Source organism: Trachurus trachurus (genome assembly GCF_905171665.1).
Source record: "Trachurus trachurus genome assembly, chromosome: 14".
NCBI classification, from domain to species: Eukaryota; Metazoa; Chordata; class Actinopteri; order Carangiformes; family Carangidae; genus Trachurus; species Trachurus trachurus.
The window spans coordinates 20,101,347-20,126,261 of NC_139903.1; the positions used below are offsets into that span (position 1 = coordinate 20,101,347).

Here is a 24,915-nt window from a genome sequence, read left to right on the forward strand (position 1 = left end):
TGTAGCAGTTTCTTTATATTTTCCTTTCAGAGCTATACACGCTTCTCCTGGAGGACATTCTGGTTTTGCTGCAGAAGCAGGACGAGCGTCTGGTCCTCAAGTTCCACGGCAAAAATCTGGCCAGCGCTGCCGACACCAAACACAACTTCAGCCCCGTCATCAAGCTCAACACCGTGCTGGTTCGTCCTGTGGCAACCGGTGAGAGCCGCACCCACTCCAGAAAGCTTTTACTTCCTTGACACTGACTCTGACTTTGATGACTTTAGCACTTTTGATGACTCTAGTGCCACCATGAGGTTGATATTTGTGGGTTTGGGTAAAAGTCTTGACCATTATTGGATTGATTGCTGTCAAATTAAACACATTTATGCTCCCAGCAAGATGATCTGTAATAACTCATCTTTTCAAGTTTCATCTTCTGCCATTGTTGAAATTTCTTCTTGTTTACACATTAACTCTCATATAACATGTGTTTGTATGTTCTTCTCAGACAACAAGTCTTTCTTCGTCCTGTCCATGTCAGAGAACGGGGCTCAGATCTACGAGCTGATGGCTCAGACGGTGTCCGAACAGAGAGCGTGAGTCTCGCCTCACAAACATGGCGACGTGTTGTCTGTTTGTCGTCTGTTTCCTCATCCTGCCATGTGGCCTCTGTTTGTCCAGGTGGCAGTGTCTGATCACACAATGTGCCGAAGCCATGAAGGCCAAACCTCACAACGACACGCCTCCAGCTCAGACTGAGTGAGTCCAACTCTGTGCTCATTGATATTAATATTATTACATTTTTCTTTCACATTGTATCTAAAATGATTGTTTTTCATTTTCCAGCGCTGTGCGGGACGCCATTGAGATCATCAACTGTGGGATTCCCAGGCCGTGCAAAGATCCCAACGGGACATCAAGTGGAGGTATCTGCCCAAGAGGCAGCTGTGTGTGGAACAAATGTTTCAACAGTGTAGAAAAGAGGAGTTGATTAATGGTTATTTATTAGCTGCTAAATTAGTTGTTTACAACCTTTTTATTGCATTATTTATATTTTCAAACGTACATATATGTCAGAATTTAATCTTTTCTATTGTGTTGTTGTTTTGTAAATGATTTTTGGGCCCACTTGAAGTACATGAATCAATATAATAAGAATTAAAATAGATAATTAAGTAAATTAAGTTTATTTGTATACATCTAATATAAGACCCCAGCAGAATATTTGAACTAGAAATGAACATGCAGGATTAAAAGTTTCATGTATTTTACACCAGTAATTTAAGATGTCACATACTACTAATAGTTAAAAATGTTTTTGAATTTTATCTCTTATTGACATCAAACATTTATTCTTCTAGATAAAGATGCCACCTCTTCTCCAGTTGTAAGTCTCAACCCTTTCGATGGTATGAAGTCGGATGAGGAGGAGGAGGAGGAGGAGCTGCCCGTGGCCATGGCTGTGGCTGACAGAGGGGAGGAGGTGGAGGAGGATGAAGAGGTGGATGAGGCAGAGCTGGAGGCTTTCCTGGACAGGCTGCCCTTCCTGCAGCAGGAGGGGTCACGACGGGGCATCGCCATCGAAAACGAAGAGCGCCACCTATTCAGTGTGGCGTCCTCCAAAGCCGAGGACGCTCTGCAGACATGTAAGTTCTACTTTAAAGGGTCAGTCCGCCCAAATTATTAAAAAGATCATTCTCAGTTACCTCTGGTTTTGGTTTCATCCGCCCACGTGATGGCATATGAGTAAAAAAAACAAATGTGTCTATTCCAGTGGCGATGCTCAAGCAGGTCCTTTTCAACCATATGATGGGCAGAGAGACCGAAGAGGAGAAAGAGGAGATGGAGCGGAAAAAGCAGAGCGGGGCCCCTGAGTGTCAGTCGCCGGGGAGCCCTGAGGCGGCTTCGGCTGCAGCCCCACAGAGGGACGACCCACAGCTCCCTCCTGGACACTCAGGCCTGTCTGACAACAGTGAACGCAACGGTGAGGAAATCGTTATCTAGGTTTTCTGTGGAATTCATAATGAATAATTCCATCCTTATTGATCCCACCTCGTCCTCTCCTCGTCCAGGTGGTTTCGTTGTTCTGGACTTGGGCCTGGGCTCTGAGGAGAGCTGCACCGATGACGACGGGGTGTTGGGTGGTGACGTGGGGATCGACATGAGGAGGCTGCTGTCCTCTTCCTCTCAGTCAGGGGGCGACGGAGGCCCCAACCTCAGCCGGCAGCTCATGACCCACCTGCGGCTCCTCCAGGCCGACCTGCAGTACCTGAAGGTACCGCACACGCCACTGAGCCAGGCTGTTTTGACGTAAACTGGACCCCCACATTCTACCAGAATACAAGAATATTTCAGATTTTGCAGTTTTACTACACTTTGTCCAGGGCCGTTGTAAGACAAAAAAAACTGGAAAAGTCAGGGGGTAGGGGCCCACTTTAGTATTTCTTAAGGGGGCCCAGAATTCCTAGCTGTTTTGTCCTGAGATGATAAATAGTGTGTAAAAGGGAACTGAGGTAAAGAGTCTCTGTGTGACATGATCACTTGATCCTTGAAGTTCCTTAATCACTTGATCCTTGAAGTTCCTTAAAGGAGTACTGAGACATGGTGTCCACTAGAATTGGACAGACAATATGGTTTCAGCTTTGACATGAAAGCAGCAAACAACCGTTGTCTTGTTTTGTTCATGATCAACAGCAGCTAATGCGAGGCTAACTCACAAACATATAAAACACAGAAGTTGCCTCATGTTTTCCAGCATTCTTGAGATGTCGGGGTGATGACACCGTAAATCAGACATGTACTTGAATGAAATCTTCTGTCATACAGTATGAACCACATTGTGTTGTACTGATCTGCTTCCAGGAGGTGGAAACGAAATACAACGAGCTGCGACAAACACACAGCGACACGGCCACGGACTCCGACGACAACAACAACAACAACAACAACAGCAACAATGGTGCGTCTCTCGGTCATTTGAAACAACCCACTGCTCCACTGCTCCACTTTGCATCTCAAACACTTTGTCTCTGATGTTTTCCAGACGGGATTCAGTGATGACAGAAGAGCGCCTTCCTCAGGATCGATCCTCAACCGCTGGACACTGGTGTCGCTCAGTCATGGAGGCTTAACGTCCACTCTCCCACTTTATAGGCACATATAAAAACCAGTGGAAGATTTCATCATCTATAAACTCAGAACCCTTGAACCAGCAGGAGCAGGTTTGCTCCTGAGAAGAGACACTGGGGGATTTTACCTGAGGATGATCCAGTCACTTGTTGCTATGATAATGAACATAATAATCAACTTCATAAATTATCTTAAACACTGGATATATGAAATGGAAAAAGGGCAAGTCAAGTGTGTGGAGTCACACAGATGCACAGCAGAGCCACATTCGGGAATGAAAGAATACGTGAAGACTTTGACTGTGTCGGTGGCCAGACTGTCAACTCACTGCTGTAAGTATCATTTAAATGTCTGTAATAAGAGACGAGCTAAACCTCACGCTGCAGAGTTGAATACGCTTCAAGGTGCACTTCCTTATTCTGTTACAGCACTGAGCAGCAATACAACACATTGATTGTGTTTTCAAATTCACCATCAAATTGAAATTGTCCAAACATTCCCAAAATCTCCAGTATGTTTTAACGTCTTTGTGCATAAATGGAATTAAGGAGGAACAAGAAAATCTGAGCGACCAACATGTCTGACTGTTGGTTCAGTTATTAAAATGTCGCTCAGTTGTTTAATTCAAACTGAAACTTAAATGTAGTACTGAGCAGTATAATGTAAACGCAGCAGTATTGTATATCATCTTGTCACACTTTTGGTGAGAAAGAATCACCATATTTGTCAAATTTGTGAACTATTCCTGCAAGCACCAGTAAAATGAAGCATTAAAGCAGCTTGTAATGCACAGAAATCCTCATGTTTTCGTTGAGGGTTACAAGTTGATCCATATATTTCCAAAGAACAATTGATGTTCTTGTCTCCTTAGTTTGATTAGGCATCTGTCATTCCATAATGACTGAAAGAGAAGCATCATTGGATGTATGAAATCACTAAATTTCCTGGTTTTAAACTTCCTGTAGCACTTGAATGTAGCTTAATATGACAAACAAAATAACAAGTAATGCTGAAATCATAGATTAACATCAACCACAGAAAGATTGAGGTCAGAGCATAACATGGATATATTGGTGTTATAAAGAATCGCTGTGGTTCAAATGAAGCGCCCAACACTGCAGCTAAGAGAAGAAATGCTCACTTTGTGTATAACCACGTTTTCCTGGTGCTTCAAGCAGCTAAGAGCACGTCACATCACAGCATGTACAAGATACAAGCTCCACAGTGTGTGCACTTGTGACTTTAATGAAATGAACGTTTGTTGTAGCATTTATTTTCCACAGTGAGGTGACTGACTAACCCGAGTGACTTTTGTCCCCACAAAAGCTATGGAAGTTTTCTTCAGGATCATTTCTATTTCTGCAACAAACTTCTTGTTGAGACGTTTTACATTCCTTTTGCCTTTTTAGGTACATGATACAAAAATTCACCCATCAGCACCTGCACTTCACTTTCATGGTTGGACTGAAATGATGCAAAAATATTCACTGGCCACAAGACTGCACAGAATGAAATGTTTAAAAAAAAGAAAAAAGAAAAAGACTAATCCAAAAGGTAAATGTAAACAAAAAGGACTGTATTGGACTGTTTTTAATGTAAAAGAATATAATGTGTAATTATGACTATGTCAGATGTTTTGTGTGTTTTGTTTAGTTTTTTCATTGTACACAGTGCAGTTATGTAATGTTTTAACACACACTACTTAAAAGAAGGTTTAAGTATGGTGGCCCTGAGGGCTCAACACATTACAACACATGCAAACAGACATCTCATCAATCATCTTCATCGATTTTGACAACACACGTGCAGCAAAAACTCTTTATACAAACACACTGAAAATACACTTAAAGTGTAATACTTTTTTTGACTCTGAAAGTCAACAAACATTTAACAAGAATTGGGCACAAACTGGGTCCATCACTTTTTTTGTGTTCCCTGGAAACACTGACGTTGTGTTGTGTATATTTGTTGCATGTTCATGTGTTTTGTTTTTCGTAAGTAATCGTGCGTTGAGCTCTCCTGGCCACCGTAGCAAAGTAACCGTACATCATAAATTTGTTTTTAGAAATGTTCTTTGCAAAATGTTATTCTATTACATTGCTATTAACCCGACCGAAAGATGTTTGACTAAAAATGCAAAAAAAAAAAAAAAATCATTTCATCTTGATCGGTCTTGTGTAAAGGGGTAGAGTGTGATGGCCCCTAATTTATCTCTAAACATTTTCAGCATGTCCAGAAGTCACATTACAGAAAGAATCCACTTTGAAATGAATGAAAAGCATCAGTTCCTTTGTGTGTCACTGTAAAGGAGCTGATACTTCGACCTCAGAGAAATAGATTCCACAGCTAATGAAGGAGCAGAACAGCATGTATGACGGATGAATTAATATGGATAGAAAGAAATTAAATGAACATTCAGGTAACCAAGTGTAACATGTTGTTACTTCTGTGTTTTTAATACAAAACTTTGTCTCACAAAAGCTGAATTGTGACACATAAATTCTTCCTGTCTAAAACATCACTCCTGTTATAACTACTGTATAGCTATGTACTAGCTGATTGTGTTCCAGCTAAAAACATAATATTGTAAAACACTATACAGATGAATACAGGTTTGGTGGTTTGAGGTATGTGGACATTATGGCAGCGACACCTTTCACACAGGCATCACAAACTCTCAGATCCATGTTGTATAAAGTGACAGTCCATAAAACTGTCTCCACTGATCCTTCTCATCTGCCTGTGTATGTAGGCCGCAGGTATTTTAACTGCATAAACAAACACTTAGCTTTTAGCTACGCTGGACTTTATTTACTTGCTTTTCAACGCATCATAGAAAACCAGCACATTTACGCAACACACTTGGTAAACAGGAGAGTTAAGGAGAAAACCACCTGACGTGTTTCTTTTTGTCCACACATCCACAGTGGTGTTGAAGTAATGCTAAAAGGTGCCTGTTAGTTCTTGATCATAAGTTGGTATAAGCCATGAAAACTATGTTTAGCGTCTGCACTCCAGCAGGGTGTCACTTCTGTCAAGGACCAAACTGACAGTCCATTATACTTTACCGACTGTAAGCAGTGATACCATAACTTGTGCTGCAGCGTGTCATCGACTTGTGTTGACTCAACATGTAGATTGTAGATGTAAACCTGCCATCAGCTGCACGTCTCATATGGCATGCTCCTCCCCATCTGTTATCACCATAACAACCTTCCCGAGTTGTTGTGATGGTGATTGCTCTCTGTGAGAAAACTGCTCTAATGTGGATTGATCAAAGCAATGGACATAAGATACTGAATTATGTCTGGTTGTCACACCAGTGGAGAAGGTTCAGGCTTCGATTCCTGGACCTGGGGGCTTTTCTGTGCACATAAGGTTATTATTCCCAGGGAGGAAATAACTGAATGTTAAGTGAATAAGATTATACCCTGCCATGACTCTATGACAGCTGGGACAGGCATTATAGCAGTGCAGCCTGATTCTTGGCTAATGTCTTCAGCCAACTTAAGGGTGCATCTCTGATAATCTAGTCAACTGAGAACTCATGAAATCTGACTTCTGAGTTCTGAAGGACGCACCAAAATATTCAGTTTGTTTGGTTTAAAGGAAAAGCAGCCTTGGCCTAAACTAGGGATGTAAATAGTTTTGCATATGAATACTAGAAATACAAATGTTTAGTGATGATGCTGTGGTACATAGCACCTTTAAAGCTGAGGCCCATGAATGTAAGACTCTTTGTTCCCTCAGTCACACTGAATGTCATTCATTGATTTCTTTGAGCTTGTGGTTCTCTATCCACCGTTTATACTTGGCTCTACTTTTCTTGTATCCAAATCTGGCAATGTCCACCATGAACACCCAGGCTAGTCCGTACATCACCACACCGCCAAGCTTCATAATCAGTGACGTCCTGGGGGACGTGAGTTCGCAGTAAAACATCACGGTGCCAACGCCCACGCGCACCGTGGCGAACAGCAAGATAAACAGCAGGTCCACGGCGTCTCCCAGCAGGCTGTCGTACAGGCCCAGCTGGCGGAGGAACCAGCGGGCCTGCAGCAGGGGATTGGTGATCTCACTTCCAAAGACGACCCCACAGGTCTCACAGCCTGACACTCCCATGAGCAGCGCCAGCAGGATGCCCAGGATGCTGGCAGCGTGGTGGGCCATCATGACGGGGCCCTCGCTGCGGTAGAAGACGCACCAGCCGACATCGAAGAAGAAGTAGCCGAGGCAGACAGCCAGGGCGAAGATCTGCAGCTCAGTGTTTTCTGTTCCTGGACAGTGAAGGATCATATGAGGAGTCAGAAATTACAGCAACTCCACTTGCACCGTGAAATAGACACATTTTATTTATGTGAATGTTGATGTGAATTTTGAAGAACCAAAAACTCTCAGTGTAGGTCAGTGTAAGCCAATCAGAAGAGAGGAGGCTCTGAGCGTCTCCTCTGCTTGGCTCTCTGTTCTTTGAATGGTACAATATAAATAGAGAAAATATTCAGAGAAACCAAATCTTAAAAGTAAGTAGTAGTAGGATGATGGTTCCAGGTGGGCGGGGCTTTGTGACAGCTTTGTTGTGACATCACAAAGTTACCGGGAGTCCAGACAGCTCATTTTAGGCTGAATATAGGCTGTGTGCATTTCTCCATGAATTGATTCTTTAATACCTTTACAGTATCAATATAGAACCTAGAACTGATCTATAATCAAAGAAGATGTGTGAATCTACCTTCATACATTATAGGATCCTAACCATCTGTAACAGCTCCATGTTACTGAGCTTGTTTAACCTTCAATGAGACCAGTAATAGCACCAACTGTTATTGAAGCCCTTGCAGAATGATTTAAAATCAACATAATTTCATACAGTCAAAACATTTGCATTTCTAATGTAGGAACCTATGGTGTATTTACTGACTTCAGGTGAGTTTATATTGTTTTTGTATCTATTACCCATCATTATTTTATGCCACTGACCTGCATGTGTGAAGGGCCAGGGTCCATCAATGAAGACAACATAGGCCGTCAGCAGCACTATGACGACCCCGTGGCACAGAGTGACCAGCCGACAGCTCCACTCGGGCCCCCGCTGACAGAAGGTACAGCAGAACAGAAAGTAGAGACACAGCCAGCCAATCAGGCTGCAGATCACCTCCAGTACTGGCATGGCCGTCTGTGAGGAACGATCGGACTGAATTCAGCATCACAGACCAAGCTCATATCCTCAGCTTGTTGTCCTTTTTTTTTGCATCATGTCAGTGTTAATGCTCATTTGCTCATTTATTTAGGTGGAATATTACAACTAAACAGCTGTTAACAAATGCATTATCACTGTAACTTATTTTGTTATTGATGACTTACTGGGAGAAATTTCACATGGTGCGACACAAGGTTAGTTACCCAGTATCAGTGAGTTGTGTCTTACATTGTTTAGCTAAACTCAATGGTGTCTTATACTGGTATAATCGATGTTCAACACACCAAGTTCAAATTTTATCCCCAAACTGTCAATTATTTATTGTGTAAAACAACATAAAATGCAGAATGTTGTGTAAGGACGTAATAAACAGTAGCATAGTAAAGCTAGTCTTGGTATGTCTCAACAGAGGAAATCATAATTATTGACAAATGATCTAGTTTCAAAAACACTTTAGGGGTGTATATTGAAAAAAATAAAGTCTTACACCAACATGCAGATTTAGAAATGGCATAAAGACTAAATTATCAATTGTAAATTAAAAAAGTCATTGACTTTCTTTGACTTTTTTCTTTGACTTTAATTCAGTCAATATTGTCCAAGTAAATCTTAGTGTGTAACACTATTACAAAAGATATGACAGTGCAAAGCAAACCCCTAGCCCTCACATACTGTGGATTACCTGAACGCCTCCTCTTCTCACTCAGAATCAGGAAACACCAGAAAACGACTCCAGCAATCAAACGCAGCCTCGGCCTCCATCACTGTTTACCTTCCATGAAAAGGCAAAGAAAACAAACTGCACCAAAGCTCAGCACATTTCAAATAAACACATGTTCAGTCTGGCAGGATGACAGACATGCCATGTGCCGGCTACTATAGACAATTATTGGATCCTGTATCCCTTCCCCTTGGATCTCAGACCTGATCCTCTTAAAGGATTACAGTCTCTACTTCTCTGCAGATACCTGCTTTTAGACAGGACAATGGTATGAGGCTGCAGACCTGCAGCTGTGGTGCCACAATCAAGTAAAACTAAACTCAAGTTTGATTACATCACAGCCCTAATGTCTTTAATAATCTCAAATACACAAATCAGAGCTTATTTCCAAATCCCCCTTTGGATTTTAAAAAAAGAGTCTGAGATTATAAAAAGGATAATGGTAATGAGGCTCTCATGATCACCAGTACTACCACCACTAATAGTGACACAGACAATCAGAATTAACATTATTTATATAGTCCCTTTCGAGGCAGTGTGAAGTTCTACAAAAGCAAAGATGAAAACAAATCAAAACCAGTTTCAAAAACACAACCAGCTAATTAAAAAGCAGAAATAAAATAGGATACAATGCCAAAAAATTACAAATTAAACAAACATAGGAAATACAAACCAGCAGAGTCCTGTACTGACAGGGTTTTAAAATATTGGTGGTGAAACAGGATGAGGGACACAGAAGGACATGTAGTTCCTCAGAATCAACAGTCAAAAATGAAAATATAATTAATAATGTCAATAATCAATATTTGTATTTCTAATGTAATACATTAGCAATGCATTAGCAACACAAAATACTAATAGTGAGAGAGTTCAATTCAGTTCAGATTGATTTAGAAAAAAATAATGGTTTTATTCGGTGGGAAATAAACCCTGAGCTTTGTCGACATAGGCCAGAGAAGAAAATGTCAGGCCATAAGAGCCTGCAGGGGGCAGACCGTCCACCTGTAAGCAAACAGGGTGTGTGACCGAATAAACAAGAATGTTCATAAACTTTCATGTGAGTGATTCAATGCACATTGACAGAATATACACAGTGTATGGTTAAACAAAGTTTGCATTTCCCTCCGCTCTGGTTCTGCTAAATAACCTGCGAAGCGAAGGTCAGATCCTCACCTGACAGCCCTGCAGCATTAACCCACTTGCAGTGGCTCTAATCTGACACCAGAGCAGATTATGGGCCAACCATGGACAGTTAAATCTTACACTGATATATTCACTCCATCGAGTGTTGTGACTGTTTTTTTCTCATGTCAAATACATGAAATTGCTCAAATCTAAGAGAAGATGAGGAGAGGAGAGGATTGAGAAGTCTACTGTATGTCAAAACTTCAGCTCATATATTTTTGTACTGAGCCCCATCATCACAATCGGTTGTAATTTTGAATGTGAAAGAAAATGGATAAATATACATATATAAACAAGTAAAATATTTATTTCTGAACTTTAAAAAAAGTTGTTAAAATGTATTGTTGAACTTGCACATCATTTCGAAGAGGCAGCAGCAGCAGCAGCAGCAGCTGTCATACACCTCGGCTCAGCAGGTGGCGCCATGCGTCTCTGTCTCTATATCACCGACAGGAGGAGGAACTGCAGAAGAAGAACATTGTTTTCTCTTCCTGTGTCACATTAAGGTAAACAAACACGCGATAATGACATTGAGATACATGTGTAGTATGTCGGCTGGTTGGTCTGAGCAGCTTTAGATTGATTTAAGGAAACTTCTCCAGGCGGTTCAACACTTGACGACCCTCTGGTCCAACCCGAGGTGAGTTCAGAGTCCGGCATGTGGGAGCGCGAGGAGAAACTGTGTTCACATCACTGACGATTTAAAGTTTCGCTGGATAAACTGTCAAAAATGCTTCATGTAGACATGGTGGTATCATCTTGTTAGGATAATTTTGAGCCGCTCTTCAATTCGGCATTGATTAGACAGACCAAACCTCATTTATGGCAAAACAATTTCATGCTACACCCGGCGTTTACCGTGTTGTTCCGTATGTTGGTGTCAGATCGGAGTTAGCTGCATTAAAGCAGAAGTAAGTGATATATTTGTGTTAATATAAGTCTTAAATAGTTATATCTTCCGACAGCAATCACTTATATAGAGTGTTTGGACCAAAACACGGGTCTGTCAGTCACTCTGCTCTGCTCTGAGCCGAGGAGAAAACTTTTCTCGTATCCTACAGTTTTTATCCAATGAGGAGAGAGAACGGCATGAAGGGCTGTGTGTGCAGCCAAGGGATGCGCGTGAATGTGGTGACGTAGGGACGAGGACTGTTATGGTGCGTTCAAGGCAGCCCGTAACTCGTGTATTTCCGACCTGTGAAGTTGTACCAGTTCGATCTGGTACGAGTTCACCGGTCGGAAGTTACGAGTGGCCGTTATAGTGACTTTCACAGGTAAAACAGGTCGGAAAAACACGAGTGGGTTGCCTGGAACGCTACAAAATCGTAAGTTGTGACTTGAAGCTGTAATTTACGGTTTCAAAAGCCTGCCTGGAACGCAGCATTAGCCAAAACGACCGGATCGCTTACTTCTGCTTTAACATGATGAATGAAGACTGTGAGCGCTGCTCAGTTAAAGTACACAGCTGGTTCACAGGTTTGATAAATGCCGAGTTTATCAGTGGAGCCTCATCACTCTGCAGTGTCTTAATAATCTCCCAATAATATGTTTAGTGTTTGCAAAACAAAACTAACATAAATTTGAGACTCGTCAAGTGAAACTGCACAGAGGTTTCACTGTTGACCATGTGAATATTAAAGAGTAGAAATGTTCATAATCCATAACAGGCAAGGTAAGTTTTTTTTCTTCAAAGATTTTAACAAAGAAATTCATACATGTCATACATTTGTATTTTTCACATTTGATCGTTATCTCTGTATGTAAGACATGCAATCCGTTTGCAAGCAGTTCTCCATCTCTGTAATTTGTTTCACCCTGATTAACACCCCGTTAAAATGAGCTCTTACATCTTTAAAATGGACCATTCATGTTATTACTACATCAACAATGTTGTAGGTTACATGGGCTTGTATGTTTAAAAAAAAATATATATATTTTTATTATTAAGTATGGATATCAATTGCAGTGTGATTTAAGCCCTTGTTCTGCCCTGTCTTATATTTTGTTTTTTTTTACAGGATGACTTTTCCCAGTGTGCGACTGAGCTCTCCACACATCAGGACAGGGCTTCAAGTGTGTGGTTATGCAACAATCAGAAAAGCGTTCAGACCGCAGGAGAAGAGCAGCAGTGAGCCAGTGTTTCAGTATGTAGGTCAGCACAGAAAGCCCAACCACAAGGTGTTTGTCTGGGGCTTCAGCTTCACTGGCGCTCTGGGTATCCCCAGCTTTGTAGTGCCAGACAGCGGCAGGAAGAAGCCCCGTAAATACCAGCTCACCCCCTACCGCCTGGAGACGGCCGAGCAGGTAAAATCACACCCACGTTGGACGCTGTCAGTACCACAAAGTGTGGACTTCAGAAATAGTTTGTGAGGCTGAGCGGCTCCTCTGTTGCAGATCTCCTCTGCTGCTTGTGGTTACGGCTTCACCCTCATCGCCTCCTCCACCAAAGATGCGTCCAAGCTGTGGGGCATGGGCCTGAACAAAGACTCTCAGCTTGGCTTCCAACGCACCCAGCACAGCCGCCGTAAGGAAAACCAAACCACTGATACAAACACAGAAATAGTGCTAACATGAGATCTGCTTAACTAATTAGATATGTGTAATTTAAAGCTGTAGCAGTCAGTGTTTTCGATATATATTTTTTTTGTGTTTTTGGAAGTTTAAAATCAAATTATACTTTCATTAATTCTGTCATCATGTCTGCCTGTATAAAGATAGGTTGTTGTGTCCACACAGCCACCTCAGTAAATATCACACTGACTGTAGTGAGAGAGAGAGTCACAGTAAATCCACTGGTTCATCAAATAACATGATTGTTTTTAGATTTACCAGGCATATAAAACTCAGATGGTGCAGCAGCATGTGCCATGTTTAACGTCCCTCTCCCTGTCTGCAGAAAAGAGTTATGACTACGTCTTGGAGCCGTCACCAGTTGCTCTGCCTCTTGTCGAGCCCCTGAAGACCAGAGTGGTCCAGGTTGCATGTGGCCGGGCTCACTCCCTGGTCCTCACTGATGAAGAGGGAGGTAAGAGACTCCGCTGTACAGCAGCAGCAGCAGCAGCAGCAGCAGCAGCAGCAGCAGCAGCTCCATGGTCAGGGTCTGAACAGGGTCAGGGAGTTTGTCACAGTTTGTGACAAGAGAAAATACCCGGTATTGTGTTGGTGACAAACCACCTGGTGTCCTTCTACATCCTCCACTCACCTCCCACTCACAATTAATGATCAGGCGGCTAAATCGCAACTAAAAAAAACACCGATCAGGCTTGATTTTGTTTTGTTTTTTAAAATTTTATTAATGAGTTTTTATCATATTTTTGATTTTTTTTTCCCCAAATAGAAGAGTTGCCTTTAGACTGGATTTAAAGCCCTGGCATTTTTGACCTCAGATGTACCATTTAATAACCAGATTACCAACTGTGGTTTGTTCCAAAAAAAAGGAAATTGCATGTCGTGAAGGAAATGGCAAGTATCATGACTCACCTAGATGTGGACTGTGACCCAGTGAGAACCTTGACTTTAAAAGGGAACATTTGTTCTCATACAGGAAATGTGAATAATAGGTCAGGTGAAGCTCAGCAGCTGTTTCTTTGGCAATACATATTCTGACAGGGTTGAATTACAGTTTTTCTCTTTGGTAGATTTCTCAGATCAGAATTGAAATCTCAAAACTACTTGCTCAATCTTCACATAATTGTGTCACATGTGCACATCAAAAAAGCAGTTTCTCATTTCTTTAAACAAGTTGCAAATGCTTTGGTACATCCATGCAAATGTACAATTCTCTGCATTTAGGCATTAGTTCATCGCCTAAGTCTTTACATGCAAAATGGTTGAACAAGTTGTCATATGTCAAGCATATATATTATAAGCCAATGTAATGGTCTACTGTCCCTTCGTCACAACAAAAATAAACGTAAGCCAATCTAGTTTGTAAATCTGTGATGTTGCCCCGACATCAGTGTTATGTATTACAGTAAGCTGTGCTTAGTTCCATTGTAAACAGCCACTAAAAGTTATCAATCAATTAATCAACTGTAAATACCTGATTGACATCATTTTGTTCTGCTTGTCTCTTTCTTTAGTTTTCAGCATGGGCAACAATGCGTACGGCCAGTGTGGGAGGAAGATAGTTGAAGATGAAGTCTACAGGTGCGTCCAAATGGTGTTTGCACACAACAGCAGTGTTGTTGCTGTTAAGTTGAGTGTTTTCACATCGTATCACTCGATTTTTAAAAAATATTTAATTGCGTCTCTTATGAAATGCTCCATCGAATGTCGGAAACTTTATTCCAAGCTCCATGTAAAGGTCTGAAAAACACTTGAATTGAAGTGCAGATGCTCTTCTTCACCTTGGAAACACAAACACAGTGATGCATATTCTAAATTGAAGATTTACAGACACTCAGGTCGCTGCTCCTGAACCTATGATTAATCTTGCAGCCGTTTTGAATTGAATATTGTTTATGTGTGAGTTATGTTCTTGCAAAGCGTTGAGTGAAGGCTCAGAGAGAAGGATGTGACCTCTCTCTGGGAGACGCTGCTGTCCTCCGCTGATGGATCGGTTATTTCTGTGTCTCATGTTCAAACAGTGGCAGTCACATCATTCACAGGATGGAGGGCTTCGGCAGCAGGGTCACTCAGGTGAGTGCAGCCTCTTTCTGAACTGTGATGATCACACATGTTTTCTGTTGTTCTCTGTCTCTTTCCCTATTTCCTGACCCAGACCTTTAGGTACGTACAGTACTCACCCAGATTATATACAGACACAGTCTAGCTGCATCACGCTAACACCTGCGCATTGTCGTCATTAAAGTCTAACAGTTGGATTTTGGATTGTTCTAACATTTACGCCTGTTGATGTTGAAAATATGTAAACAATTAAAACAGAAACTAATAAAAAATAATAAAATATGAGAGAATAAATTAAAACATTTTACAATGTTGGTGATCTGTTAAAGTTCTTGGCAGCATCAGATGTGTGAGCTGGTGAATCTGCAATGTAGATGGGTCTGTATATAGATATAAGATAAGATCAAACTTTAACAATAAAAAGCTAAAAATAGGAGAAATGTTAATACTAGAAATTATGAAAAAAATGTATACATAGAGTGTACTGAGGTGTAAATGTGGAGTCTGAAGATGCCCCTCTTGTCTTCCAGGTGGCGTGTGGGCAGGACCACAGCCTCTTCCTCACTGAGACAGGGAAAGTGTTTGCGTGTGGATGGGGAGCAGACGGACAGACGGGTCAGTGCACTTCAGAGAAGAGTCAGCCCCCCCTCCCCCCCCCTCCCTCACCACCACCACCACCACCACCAACCCCTAACCCCTTCACCTTGAAAGACAGATGAAAAATGTCCTCTAGTTCACAACAGTAACCATTTCAACTACACAGACACAGTGCAGCAACAGCCAGCTACAACTATATGTGTAGGGTTAATAATACCAAACTAGTTAATTATATAAAACCTTTATCAGTGTGATTGAGATATTTTGCCAGAGATTTGATGACAGCTGGAAGAAATAAATCAAGCAAGCACTGAAAGCAGCTTCATATACCATAATAATAATAATAATAATAAACCTCTGTGCAGCGCTTTTACAAATTCTCAAAGACAATTTACAGTTTAAAAATCATAAAATAGAGCAGTTCAAATTGTAATTCAATCACACACACAAAAATAAATCTAAATTCCTTACTCAGATAATGTGTTATTAATCTTATTGACAAAATTAACGTAATAATTAACTCAGAACTGAATTATGCATTAATGCAAATTCTTTTTAACCACACATTTTTATGACATGCAATTAAATGTCTCAATGTCAGAAATGGATTTACTCCTAATAATTTGAAGAGATGATCCAAAGAGTAGTGTTTAATAGCTAATGTGAGTTTTACTTTTATGTTTATCTTGAATTTAACCTGTGGTTGTATTGATTGTTGTTGTGTCTCGGTGTCCTTCCAGGTCTGGGCCACCACAGCATCAGCTCCACTCCGGTGGAAGTGGGCGGGGACCTGGCCGGCGTGGCGGTGCAGCAGATCAGCACTTATGGTGACTGCAGCCTGGCCGTGTCCAGAGAGGGGCAGCTGTTTGGGTGGGGCAACTCCGAATACCTGCAGCTGGCCTCGGTCACTGAGTCCACACAGGTGAAGTCAACTAACGTGTGGAGAGAGGGAGCTGATACTAACACAGAGAAACAGACACAAGACACATAAGATATGATATTTCAACATTTTATATAGCTCATAAGGCCTGCGCGACCAATTTAATTGAATTTTTGTTTTGGCTATCAATGATTATGAAAACTAGATAATAGAAATAAAACAACCCCTAATTACACCATTAATTGTATATGCACACTAATAATACTTGTACATCTCTGTTTCCTATTTTTACCATATATTTTTTCCCCTGTATTGTTTTTTTCATATCTTGTATATTTGTATATCTTTTATCTTTATCCTTTCCATATTCCCCATTCTTGGAGCAATTGTAACTTAAGTGTAAACACAGATTGTTGATCGATTAGATTGGTTTGAAGGTGTTTATTTCAAATACCTAAAATCAACAAGAAATATCCTCATGATAAGAAGTAGTTTGAAATGAAACAAATGAATATGATAAGATTTGTGGATGTAACTTAAATTTCCAGTATTAATAAATTCCTGCATGAAGACAGTCCCAACATCACAGAGGAGCAAACAACATAGATAAATGCATAATATTTGAGAATTAAAGAAAGAAACCAGCAGCAGCAACAGTTATTCACCAAACTCACATTAATCTTTTTTTCTCCTCTCAGATCAACTCTCCTCGGCTTCTCCCTCTGAGCGGCTGTGGGCGGGTGGTTCAGGCTGCGTGTGGAGGGTCGCAGGTGGCCATCCTCAACGGTCAGTTCACACACATACACCTGACAGCAGTGTGCGGACACTGTGAGTGATAAAGTGAGTCCGTGTGCTGCCTCATGGTGGCATCACAGCTCACACTTTTTCTTTAGAAGCTTTTTGGGAAAGCGTTTTGTTTTTTAATTCACCCTTTTTGACCCAGTAACAAGAAAATCAAAACCAGATACAGATGATGGTGTTTTTTTGGATGAGTCAACCAGCAGCCTAATTTCCCACAACAGAACAGCCTCTGCAGTCATCGAAGGGACTATTTTAAGGAAGTGTTATTGTTCTCCGCTTTTCCAAAAAAATCAAGGGCCTCCCTTGCCTTAATCCAGTGTCTCAGAGCAGGAAATTACTTCTAACAGACCAAAACGTCTCAGTGACAAATATTGCTTCTACTTTTTAGAATCAAGATACTGTACACTATTTCTAATTGTAATATGTACAGTATGTATTTCTAAGCTGTTAAAGTGACTTGTCAAGGTTTACTGAAGGTGTACAACAGAGTTATATAACTGGTACAGTAATTATCAATATGAGATTTCAGAATTGTTTTAAATATATAATTTAATTTAACCAGGTAAAAATAGTCGTATTGAGTCTCATCTGACCATAGACCAGAGTCTTTTGACCCCCACACAAAGATCTGCTATTTAATATTTCATGCTCCAGAACTAATCATGCAGAGGATGAACCCTACTTCCCTGTAGCGCCACCAGCAGGTCAGGATTTACTCCTTTAAATCTCTCAACATCTGCTGGATGGACTGATGTGAAGATGTTGAACCAGAGGACAAATCTTTCATTATCATCTTTTCCTCTAGTGACAATATTGTGTGTTTTTTTTTATTATTGGAATATCTCAACAGCTATCAAATGGGTTTCCATAAAATGAGCTGCACACATTTATGTCCCCCTCTGGATGGATTGTAATAACACTGATCATCCTCTGACTTTCTCTCTAGAACCATCAACTGGTTCAAATTGCGATTTGTCTAATACTTTAGTGTGTGGCTTAATGCCTGCAGAACTAATGAGACTCCCTGCAGCCTCAGCTTTGTTCTGCTTTTATCCAGCTTTTTTATTCATGACTTCAGCCTTTGTTTCACCATATACAAATATCAGCCTGACTCTGTGCATGTTTTCAGAGGAAGGAGAGGTGTTTGTTTGGGGATATGGCATTCTGGGAAAAGGGCCAAAGCTCTCGGAGTCCTCCAACCCGGAGATGATCCCCCCCACGCTGTTCGGACGCTCAGAGTTTAACCCCTCGGTGGCCGTCACCAGGGTCAGGTGTGGACTCCACCACTTTGCTGCAGTAACAGGTGAGGATGTTTGTCTCAGGCAGAACAAACTCCTAATATAACTCCACTTATCTAAAGCCGCACGTAATGATGAGATCTCTGTGTCAGATCACCATGGTTACTGATGGCACTCACCGCTTTCAGCTTTTTTAGATATCGTCTCTATTTTTTCTCTCCTGAGCTTTTTATTTTTTCTTTCCATCTGGGATAAAAGATGGAAACATGAAAGTCATAAACCACAAAGTCGTTCGGTCTCATCCAGTCTAAAGCTCTAAAGCTGAGCTACAGGAGGCAATTTACTGTTGACTCAGGTAGTTCAGACTGTTTATGGCACTGAGCGAAAAAGTCAATTTTTCATCAGGACTGAAAGAGGATGACGTGAAGAGTCAAGGTGCGACTGAAAAGCCTCTATTTTTCAGTCTCAGTTGGACTTCTGTTTGTTCTTCTCTGTATTTTGAATGTGCTGTTTCCTGAAATCAATAATTGTTTTGGGGCTTTAGTCATTGGTGAAAAGTGGATTTTATTTTATCCCTCTTCATACTTGCGCTGAATTTCATAGAGGAAATATTGTATTTCTTACACCACTATATCAAACCTGGCAACCACCAGCCTTTAAATTCTCCAGCACTGTGGGGCCACAGCCTTTTTAGATTCAAAAATAGATAATATTCAAAATATTCTTGCACATTTTTTAACAATATTTTTCTTCCATTTGGACCTTTCAGGTTAATGTGAAGATTTATTTTTAGAAACAACTAGACTTGGTATTCTTGTCTTTCTTTTGTGCGCCACAGCCGTCATAACAGTAGCCAAGGTATCACTTTAAGTTACACACACAACAATTTATTATTATGTTATTGTTTAATGTAATTCTATCCTTATTGCCTTTGTATTGTCTATATGTCAAAAAATCTATTGGTTATGTATGTGTTACCCAAACAGATTTTGTTCTGTTGGTTTGACAAAAATATTTTTTGCAAAGAGAGACAGAAGCAGGGATGTCATGAATCTGGGTTATTAATAATAATAATAATATTACATTTTAAAAATCATATTCTGTGACTCATTCTACTAAAAGGTAGAAACCTTATGAGGCTGCAGCTGCTCTGTGCTCACACTCAGCGAGTGCTCAGCCTCACGGAGCGCTAATGGATTGATGGTTGCGTTACAGATCGTGGCGAACTCTTCGTCTGGGGGAAGAACGTGAGAGGTTGTTTGGGCATCGGCAGCCGAGATGACCAGTACTTCCCATGGCGGGTAAGACAACACTGATTCAATATTAGTCAAACGCAGAGGCTGATGCGCTGTGGAGAGGAAAAAGAAGCGAGCTTTTGTTTTTTCAAAAAAAAAAAAAGTGCTCACACTGTTTTCATGACCATGTTTCTTCATACAGTATATGTGTTATTAATAGAAAAAAAACGTTGCCTTCTTTCTAGTAATTCTTATATATTTTATTGACGTTTTCCAAGACTTTATATTTTGGGCCATTTTGAAGAATCAAACGGCAAAATGTGGAGCATCCGATACAGATTTGTCACAAGTGTTTTAATCATATTTGTGGGATTTTAAATGTGTGTTTGTGCACCACAGAGTGCCTGTGGCCATTATACCATAACACTGTAAATACTGTAGTTGATTTTTCTCATATCTATTATACTAAAAAAAGTATTATGTTAAATCCAATCCCACATTGGTTGGATTCTAGTCCTTGAGCAGGATATTGAACCCAGAATTTCCCCCAAGTATTCAGTGTGTGAATGTATGATATGTCAGGAAAAGGTGATATATGAAAGATAGAGCACTTAATTTATATTCATATATGTACCGGTATTTCACATGTGAATATTTGTGAATTTGTGTGTTAAGTGCTGAGTGGTACATTTCTTCAAAACAGTGTGTGAGTAACCTCCACCTGTTTGTCCCCTGTGGATGTTTCCTGTCAGTCATGTCTAAGTCTCACAGACTTTAGCACGTCCCCTCAAGACATATTAACAGGACACGGAGGTGTTGCACTCTCTGTCCTCCTCCGTGTAGCACAGTGTGAAATTTCTTCGTCACCTTTGGACAATTTTGCAGAGCCAGGAACAAAACGAATGCACTAGGGTTTCCTGTTTACTGCGTCTGGAACGGAACCAGGTGAGCTGAGCTGTTTCTCTCTGTGGTCGTCTCTCAGGTGACGGTGCCGGGTCAGGTGGTGGATGTAGCCTGTGGCGTCGACCACATGGTGGCGCTGGTGAAGTCCCTCCTCTGAGCTCCCATCCTTCCCAGCCCGCACATGAAAAGGCTGGATGTTTGGCTGAGCCCTCCTCCTCCTCCTCCTCCTCCTCCTCCTCCTCCTCCTCCTCCTCACTAACCCCCGCAGACCCCCGGGCGCCTCAGGGAGCTGATCAGGGGCCGCTCTGGAGTCTTGAAGCCAGCTGCTCTCCACAGGCGGTGCACCCTCGCGTCCCTCCATCCTGCGGTGACGTCAAGCGGTGAGCAGTCGATCCTGCAGCAGCGAGTCACCGACACGGTTCATGGCGGTCACACAGGACACATACCGAAGGAAGGTATCATCACAACCACAGCAGAAACGATTAGTCAGTCAATGGATGAATTAGTTTCACCATTTTCTAAGCAAATTTGGTGAAGAAATGCAAAACAGTCTGGAGCGGCTGTTTTTGTCATATTGTAAACTGGATTCTCTGACTATCGGACTGTTGTTGAACAAAATACATTTTGACATTTCACTGTTTACTGAGAGTTTATAGATGAAGCTGCACAAATGATGAAACACTTTATAATAACTACACACTTTATACTTGATTCATAATCATTTATAAAGAATTCTTCCTACATTGATACTAATTAAATCTAAATCATCTTATGTGTAAGTGCTGCATAAATGTTTATTTATTAATCATTTACTGACACTGTAAATGATAGTAGATCACTTTTTTAATCCACAGTTAAACAACTGTGCTTTGTAAATTATAAATTAAGTACTGTACATCATAAGAAGCTTAATAATGTGATGTGTAGCTATTATAAAGTGTCACCAAATATAAATGTTCAATACTGCAGCGTCACAAGTTAAAAATGTAAAACTGACTTAAATGGAGACCAAAGCTATGGAAATAGTCGACGGGTGGGTAACGCTGGATCATTTGGAGGAAACGGGTTTTGAAGAAGTTTTACAACACCTACCTGTGTCATCATTGTGTGGGATCGTTGAAAGGATAGAGAACTGCTCGGACATTTATCGGTCAAATTCATCTTTACAAGTGTGACTTGAGAGTTGTCATGATGAAGGCAGGACTTTTAATCCTCTAAGTGTTACATTGTGTGTTGTTGGTGTTCACAATACGGTATATATGGAGAAAATGTCAAACTAAATATGCAAATATCAAAATAAATATATTTTTTATCTGCTACATCAGTGGTTTATCATGTTTGATAAGTTCAATTACAGTGTAAGAATGACTGTATTGCTTTAAATATAGATGATGAGAGTGAGTTAACTGCAGTAATTACTGCAGTACAGTGAATTGAGTGCATTATTCTGTGTTGCATTTCTTTTTATTAAGAATAAGAATTAAGATGAGTTGACTGAGCTTTGTCATGGAGGAGGAGGTCTGCACGTTAAAAAGGAAATGAAGTCAACACAATTTCAGAAACAGTTAAATTAGTTCCTATGTGTTGCTGTTGCAGAGTCTGAGTATTTCTGTCAGTGATACTCCCCTGGAAACCAATAACTGCTTTTGGACCAGTGTTGCTATTTTCCTTCTAATTGGCATCAAATTAATTGGCAACTGTTAATAAATAATTAGGAAATGGACCTGGAATATAAAGCGTCACCCTATTATTATTATGAATTATCTCCACACTGTGCTGCCTGTAACTGTGATTTGCTGATATTAACCTGAACAGTTTGATTCTGTACAGTGACTGTAGCTGAGGTCGGTGTTCTCTCTCCATTCAGCTCCTGTGTTTTGAACCATTCATCATTGTGACAAGTGGAGGGTCCTCTGAGAGTATGGAAATGTATTTATGACAAAACTACTCAGTGAGCACAAAACATACAACCTGAGATAAGTCTGCACGGCACAGAGTATTTGAGGATTGGAGGGTAATTAAGGGGCTATTTTATCTCATGAATCTGGCTTTAGCTTAACTTTTGGGTCAAACCTAAAACATTTTATTCAGTTCTCTTTGAATGTTAGTGAGCAAAGAACACTCTCACTGCTTACTCTGATGCGCTCATAACAAATAAGTTACAGTAAATAACCCCCCTGAGCTTTCTGTAACTTTGTAACACTAGCAGTGTTACAGAGTTAACATTTTGACAGGTTGTTGTGTATGTGTTCAAGCTCCAAAGTGGGTTTCATGCCATGCCACTGATAGATAATCGGTGGAGGTTATAGCCACAACACAGCCAGCAATCAATGAAGGTCACACACTAAGGTAAATGTCCATGTGTGATTAAAAAGCAGCACTATGTTCTATATTCATACTGTGAAAGTATCAACGCCTCAGTCCACATAGAAATTCACACAGCCTGTATTCAGAAACTGAACCTTAAAACCAGCTGTCAGGACTTCCTGTAACTTTGTGATGTCACAACAAATCAGCCCCACCCACCATCCAACACTTGCGGGATTTGGTTTCTCTCAGTGTTTTACCTGAAATCTGCTCTATCTTTATTAGATCATTCAAAAAAAATGATTTTCAATAAATTTGCTGCAGAGTAAGACATAGGCCTACTGTCTCTCAGACCTCAGGGATACGCAGAAAGTGTGAATATTAACACTTTGTTTGTTTATGCAAAAACTCCACAGGGCACCTTTAATTAATTTTCAACAAAGCCTTTTGATGTTTGAATCATTTCTCAAGCCCTGTGTTACACCCAAATGCCTCATTCCTATAATTTGCATTAAACATGTTTTCTGACTCATTCCCAATTCAAGGCCATCTTACTGGATTTATCTAGAGACGTTTCCATCCTCCATTGTCACATCAGAAAACCTGATTGGAAACAGACAAATAGAAAAATATTTGAATGTCACAAATTCATTGTTACACTTCGCTAAGGTGAAAAAGCTGTATTGCAAACTGTGACGTAGGTGGTCTGTAACATGTCACACAATAATACAAGTAACAAACATAAATGTTACATGTTTACATCACATTTTTTCTTTATTTTGTTTTCAATCTTTTGAAATGTGAATGCTGCTTTTTAAATCACCTTGAATGATCTTTCACATTGCTCCCTCTTCCTTTGCAGTGTTTTGATGGTACCTGGAGAAGCCACACTTGCAGTGATAGAAATGCACATTCATTTGCATTTTCTTCTGCAGTTTTTTCTGGAAATGCGATTAATTAATTTAGAGCAACTGCTGGAGGAGCATGTGTTGAAATCTTAGACTGTATAAAACAGTAAAGGCTATAAAGGTTGAAATGCAAACTTGAATTTGTCCACAGCACTTCAAGGTCTTATTGTTGAAGTTTAAGCTCCAGAGAAGGCCAGTAAATCGACATTGAGCTGTTAAATCACTGACTTGAAGGTCACAAATGAACTTTTGCGTTTGTGACAAACATTTAAAGCTTTAATACCCAGAAATCTAGTGAGGTGACTCCTGTGAGCAGGGCAATATGACTGGAGTCTGACTCAAGTAAATGTGCTATTGCTGATATCCCACTATCTTTGAACTGATGGCACAGGGAGAAGTGAGGCTCCTCTTTCCGCTGGAGGGTTTTGATTTGCGACTTTTAATTGTAGGGAGTGGGAACTGAGACGTAAGCAAAGACCTTTACTGACAAGCCAGTGAGCTGCGAAGTGGAACTGTGGGGGGATTATGTAAGAAGAAAGATGATCAGAAGGGGAAACACTAACATACCATGTGTGCTCCTTTAACCCTGCTCTGCAGAGAGCGTTTCTGCAGCTGGAGCGGGCCGTACTCCTCCCTGAAGTGAGCTGAAGCAGAGAAAAGGTGGCGTGTGGAGGGAAACAAGGACCTGGCTGTTCTCTGCTTTGTTTACTCAGGTCAAATAATACAGACAACTGATATACCTGCAGTCTTCCCTGCTGTCGTCCCTTTGCTGTAGGCTGGAGCTGGTGAGAGGGGGATCATCAGGGTCCAGTCCAGAAGAGGTGTGTGCTGAATGTGTGTTTTCACATTTACAGCTACAGTTCAAATCACAACACTACTGCACAATATGAAAGAGATGGGAGAGTGAAACAGCAGATTTTCATCTATTTGTTTGAAGATTTTGCTGAAATTATCAAGACTACTGAACTATTCAGAGAAGAAATTGCACATTTAATGTTTTGCAAATATAAATCAACCTTCAGAAGACTCAGGGATTTTGCAGCTACAGGCAATTGCTTCTGTATGATCAGAAGCTAATGGCTCATAAGAGAAAATGTGCTTTATCATCATGAAGTAATTTGGTATTGTTATAATAATTGTAGTTATAATAATATCATTCTGTTGCTTCTGGATTTAGTTGCAGCTCTGCAAACCTTCTTTGAA

The 24,915-nt window shown here is 40.6% G+C and overlaps 3 protein-coding genes across 5 annotated transcripts in view; 2 read left to right on the forward strand and 1 right to left on the reverse strand.

Moving 5' to 3' along the window:
• arhgef12b (Rho guanine nucleotide exchange factor (GEF) 12b) overlaps positions 1-5,517 on the forward strand; it is a 32,474-nt gene extending 26,957 nt beyond the window's left edge. For 2 of the 3 annotated variants that reach the window (XM_083987461.1, XM_083987462.1), the window contains exons 30-38: positions 31-198; positions 491-578; positions 664-741; positions 829-908; positions 1,344-1,628; positions 1,757-1,966; positions 2,055-2,257; positions 2,845-2,941; positions 3,026-5,517. In XM_083987461.1, the coding sequence (XP_083843587.1) occupies positions 31-198; positions 491-578; positions 664-741; positions 829-908; positions 1,344-1,628; positions 1,757-1,966; positions 2,055-2,257; positions 2,845-2,941; positions 3,026-3,039 (1,223 nt within the window). In that variant the 3' untranslated portion in view covers positions 3,040-5,517. The remainder of the gene's footprint in view (positions 1-30; positions 199-490; positions 579-663; positions 742-828; positions 909-1,343; positions 1,629-1,756; positions 1,967-2,054; positions 2,258-2,844; positions 2,942-3,025) is intronic. The other variant, XR_014595949.1, reaches the window with a different exon arrangement.
• A 1,356-nt stretch (positions 5,518-6,873) lies between these two features.
• Positions 6,874-8,278, reverse strand: tlcd5b (TLC domain containing 5b; the record flags this gene model as incomplete). The annotated part of the gene is made up of 2 exons (XM_083985944.1): positions 6,874-7,388; positions 8,089-8,278. 2 exons carry the CDS (start codon positions 8,276-8,278, stop codon positions 6,874-6,876), a joined length of 705 nt encoding a protein of 234 aa, XP_083842070.1.
• Positions 8,279-10,666: 2,388 nt separating this feature from the next.
• On the forward strand, positions 10,667-21,778 carry rcc1l (RCC1 like). Its single transcript, XM_083987121.1, has 12 exons — positions 10,667-10,854; positions 12,233-12,518; positions 12,609-12,738; positions 13,111-13,239; positions 14,297-14,363; positions 14,804-14,855; positions 15,374-15,458; positions 16,181-16,362; positions 17,019-17,106; positions 18,251-18,424; positions 19,575-19,660; positions 20,577-21,778. The coding sequence occupies exons 2-12, from the start codon at positions 12,234-12,236 to the stop codon at positions 20,652-20,654; spliced, it is 1,356 nt and encodes a 451-aa protein (XP_083843247.1). The 5' UTR covers positions 10,667-10,854; position 12,233; the 3' UTR covers positions 20,655-21,778.
• The last annotated feature ends 3,137 nt before the right edge of the window (positions 21,779-24,915 follow it).

Bases quoted from the DNA above. Each gene is read 5' to 3' on its own strand.
- rcc1l (XM_083987121.1), top strand. From the start codon at position 12,234: ATGACTTTTCCCAGTGTGCGACTGAGCTCTCCACACATCAGGACAGGG. The intron at 12,519-12,608 runs GTAAAATCACAC...CCTCTGTTGCAG, and splicing joins GCCTGGAGACGGCCGAGCAG to ATCTCCTCTGCTGCTTGTGG. The intron at 15,459-16,180 runs GTCAGTGCACTT...GTGTCCTTCCAG, and splicing joins GGGAGCAGACGGACAGACGG to GTCTGGGCCACCACAGCATC.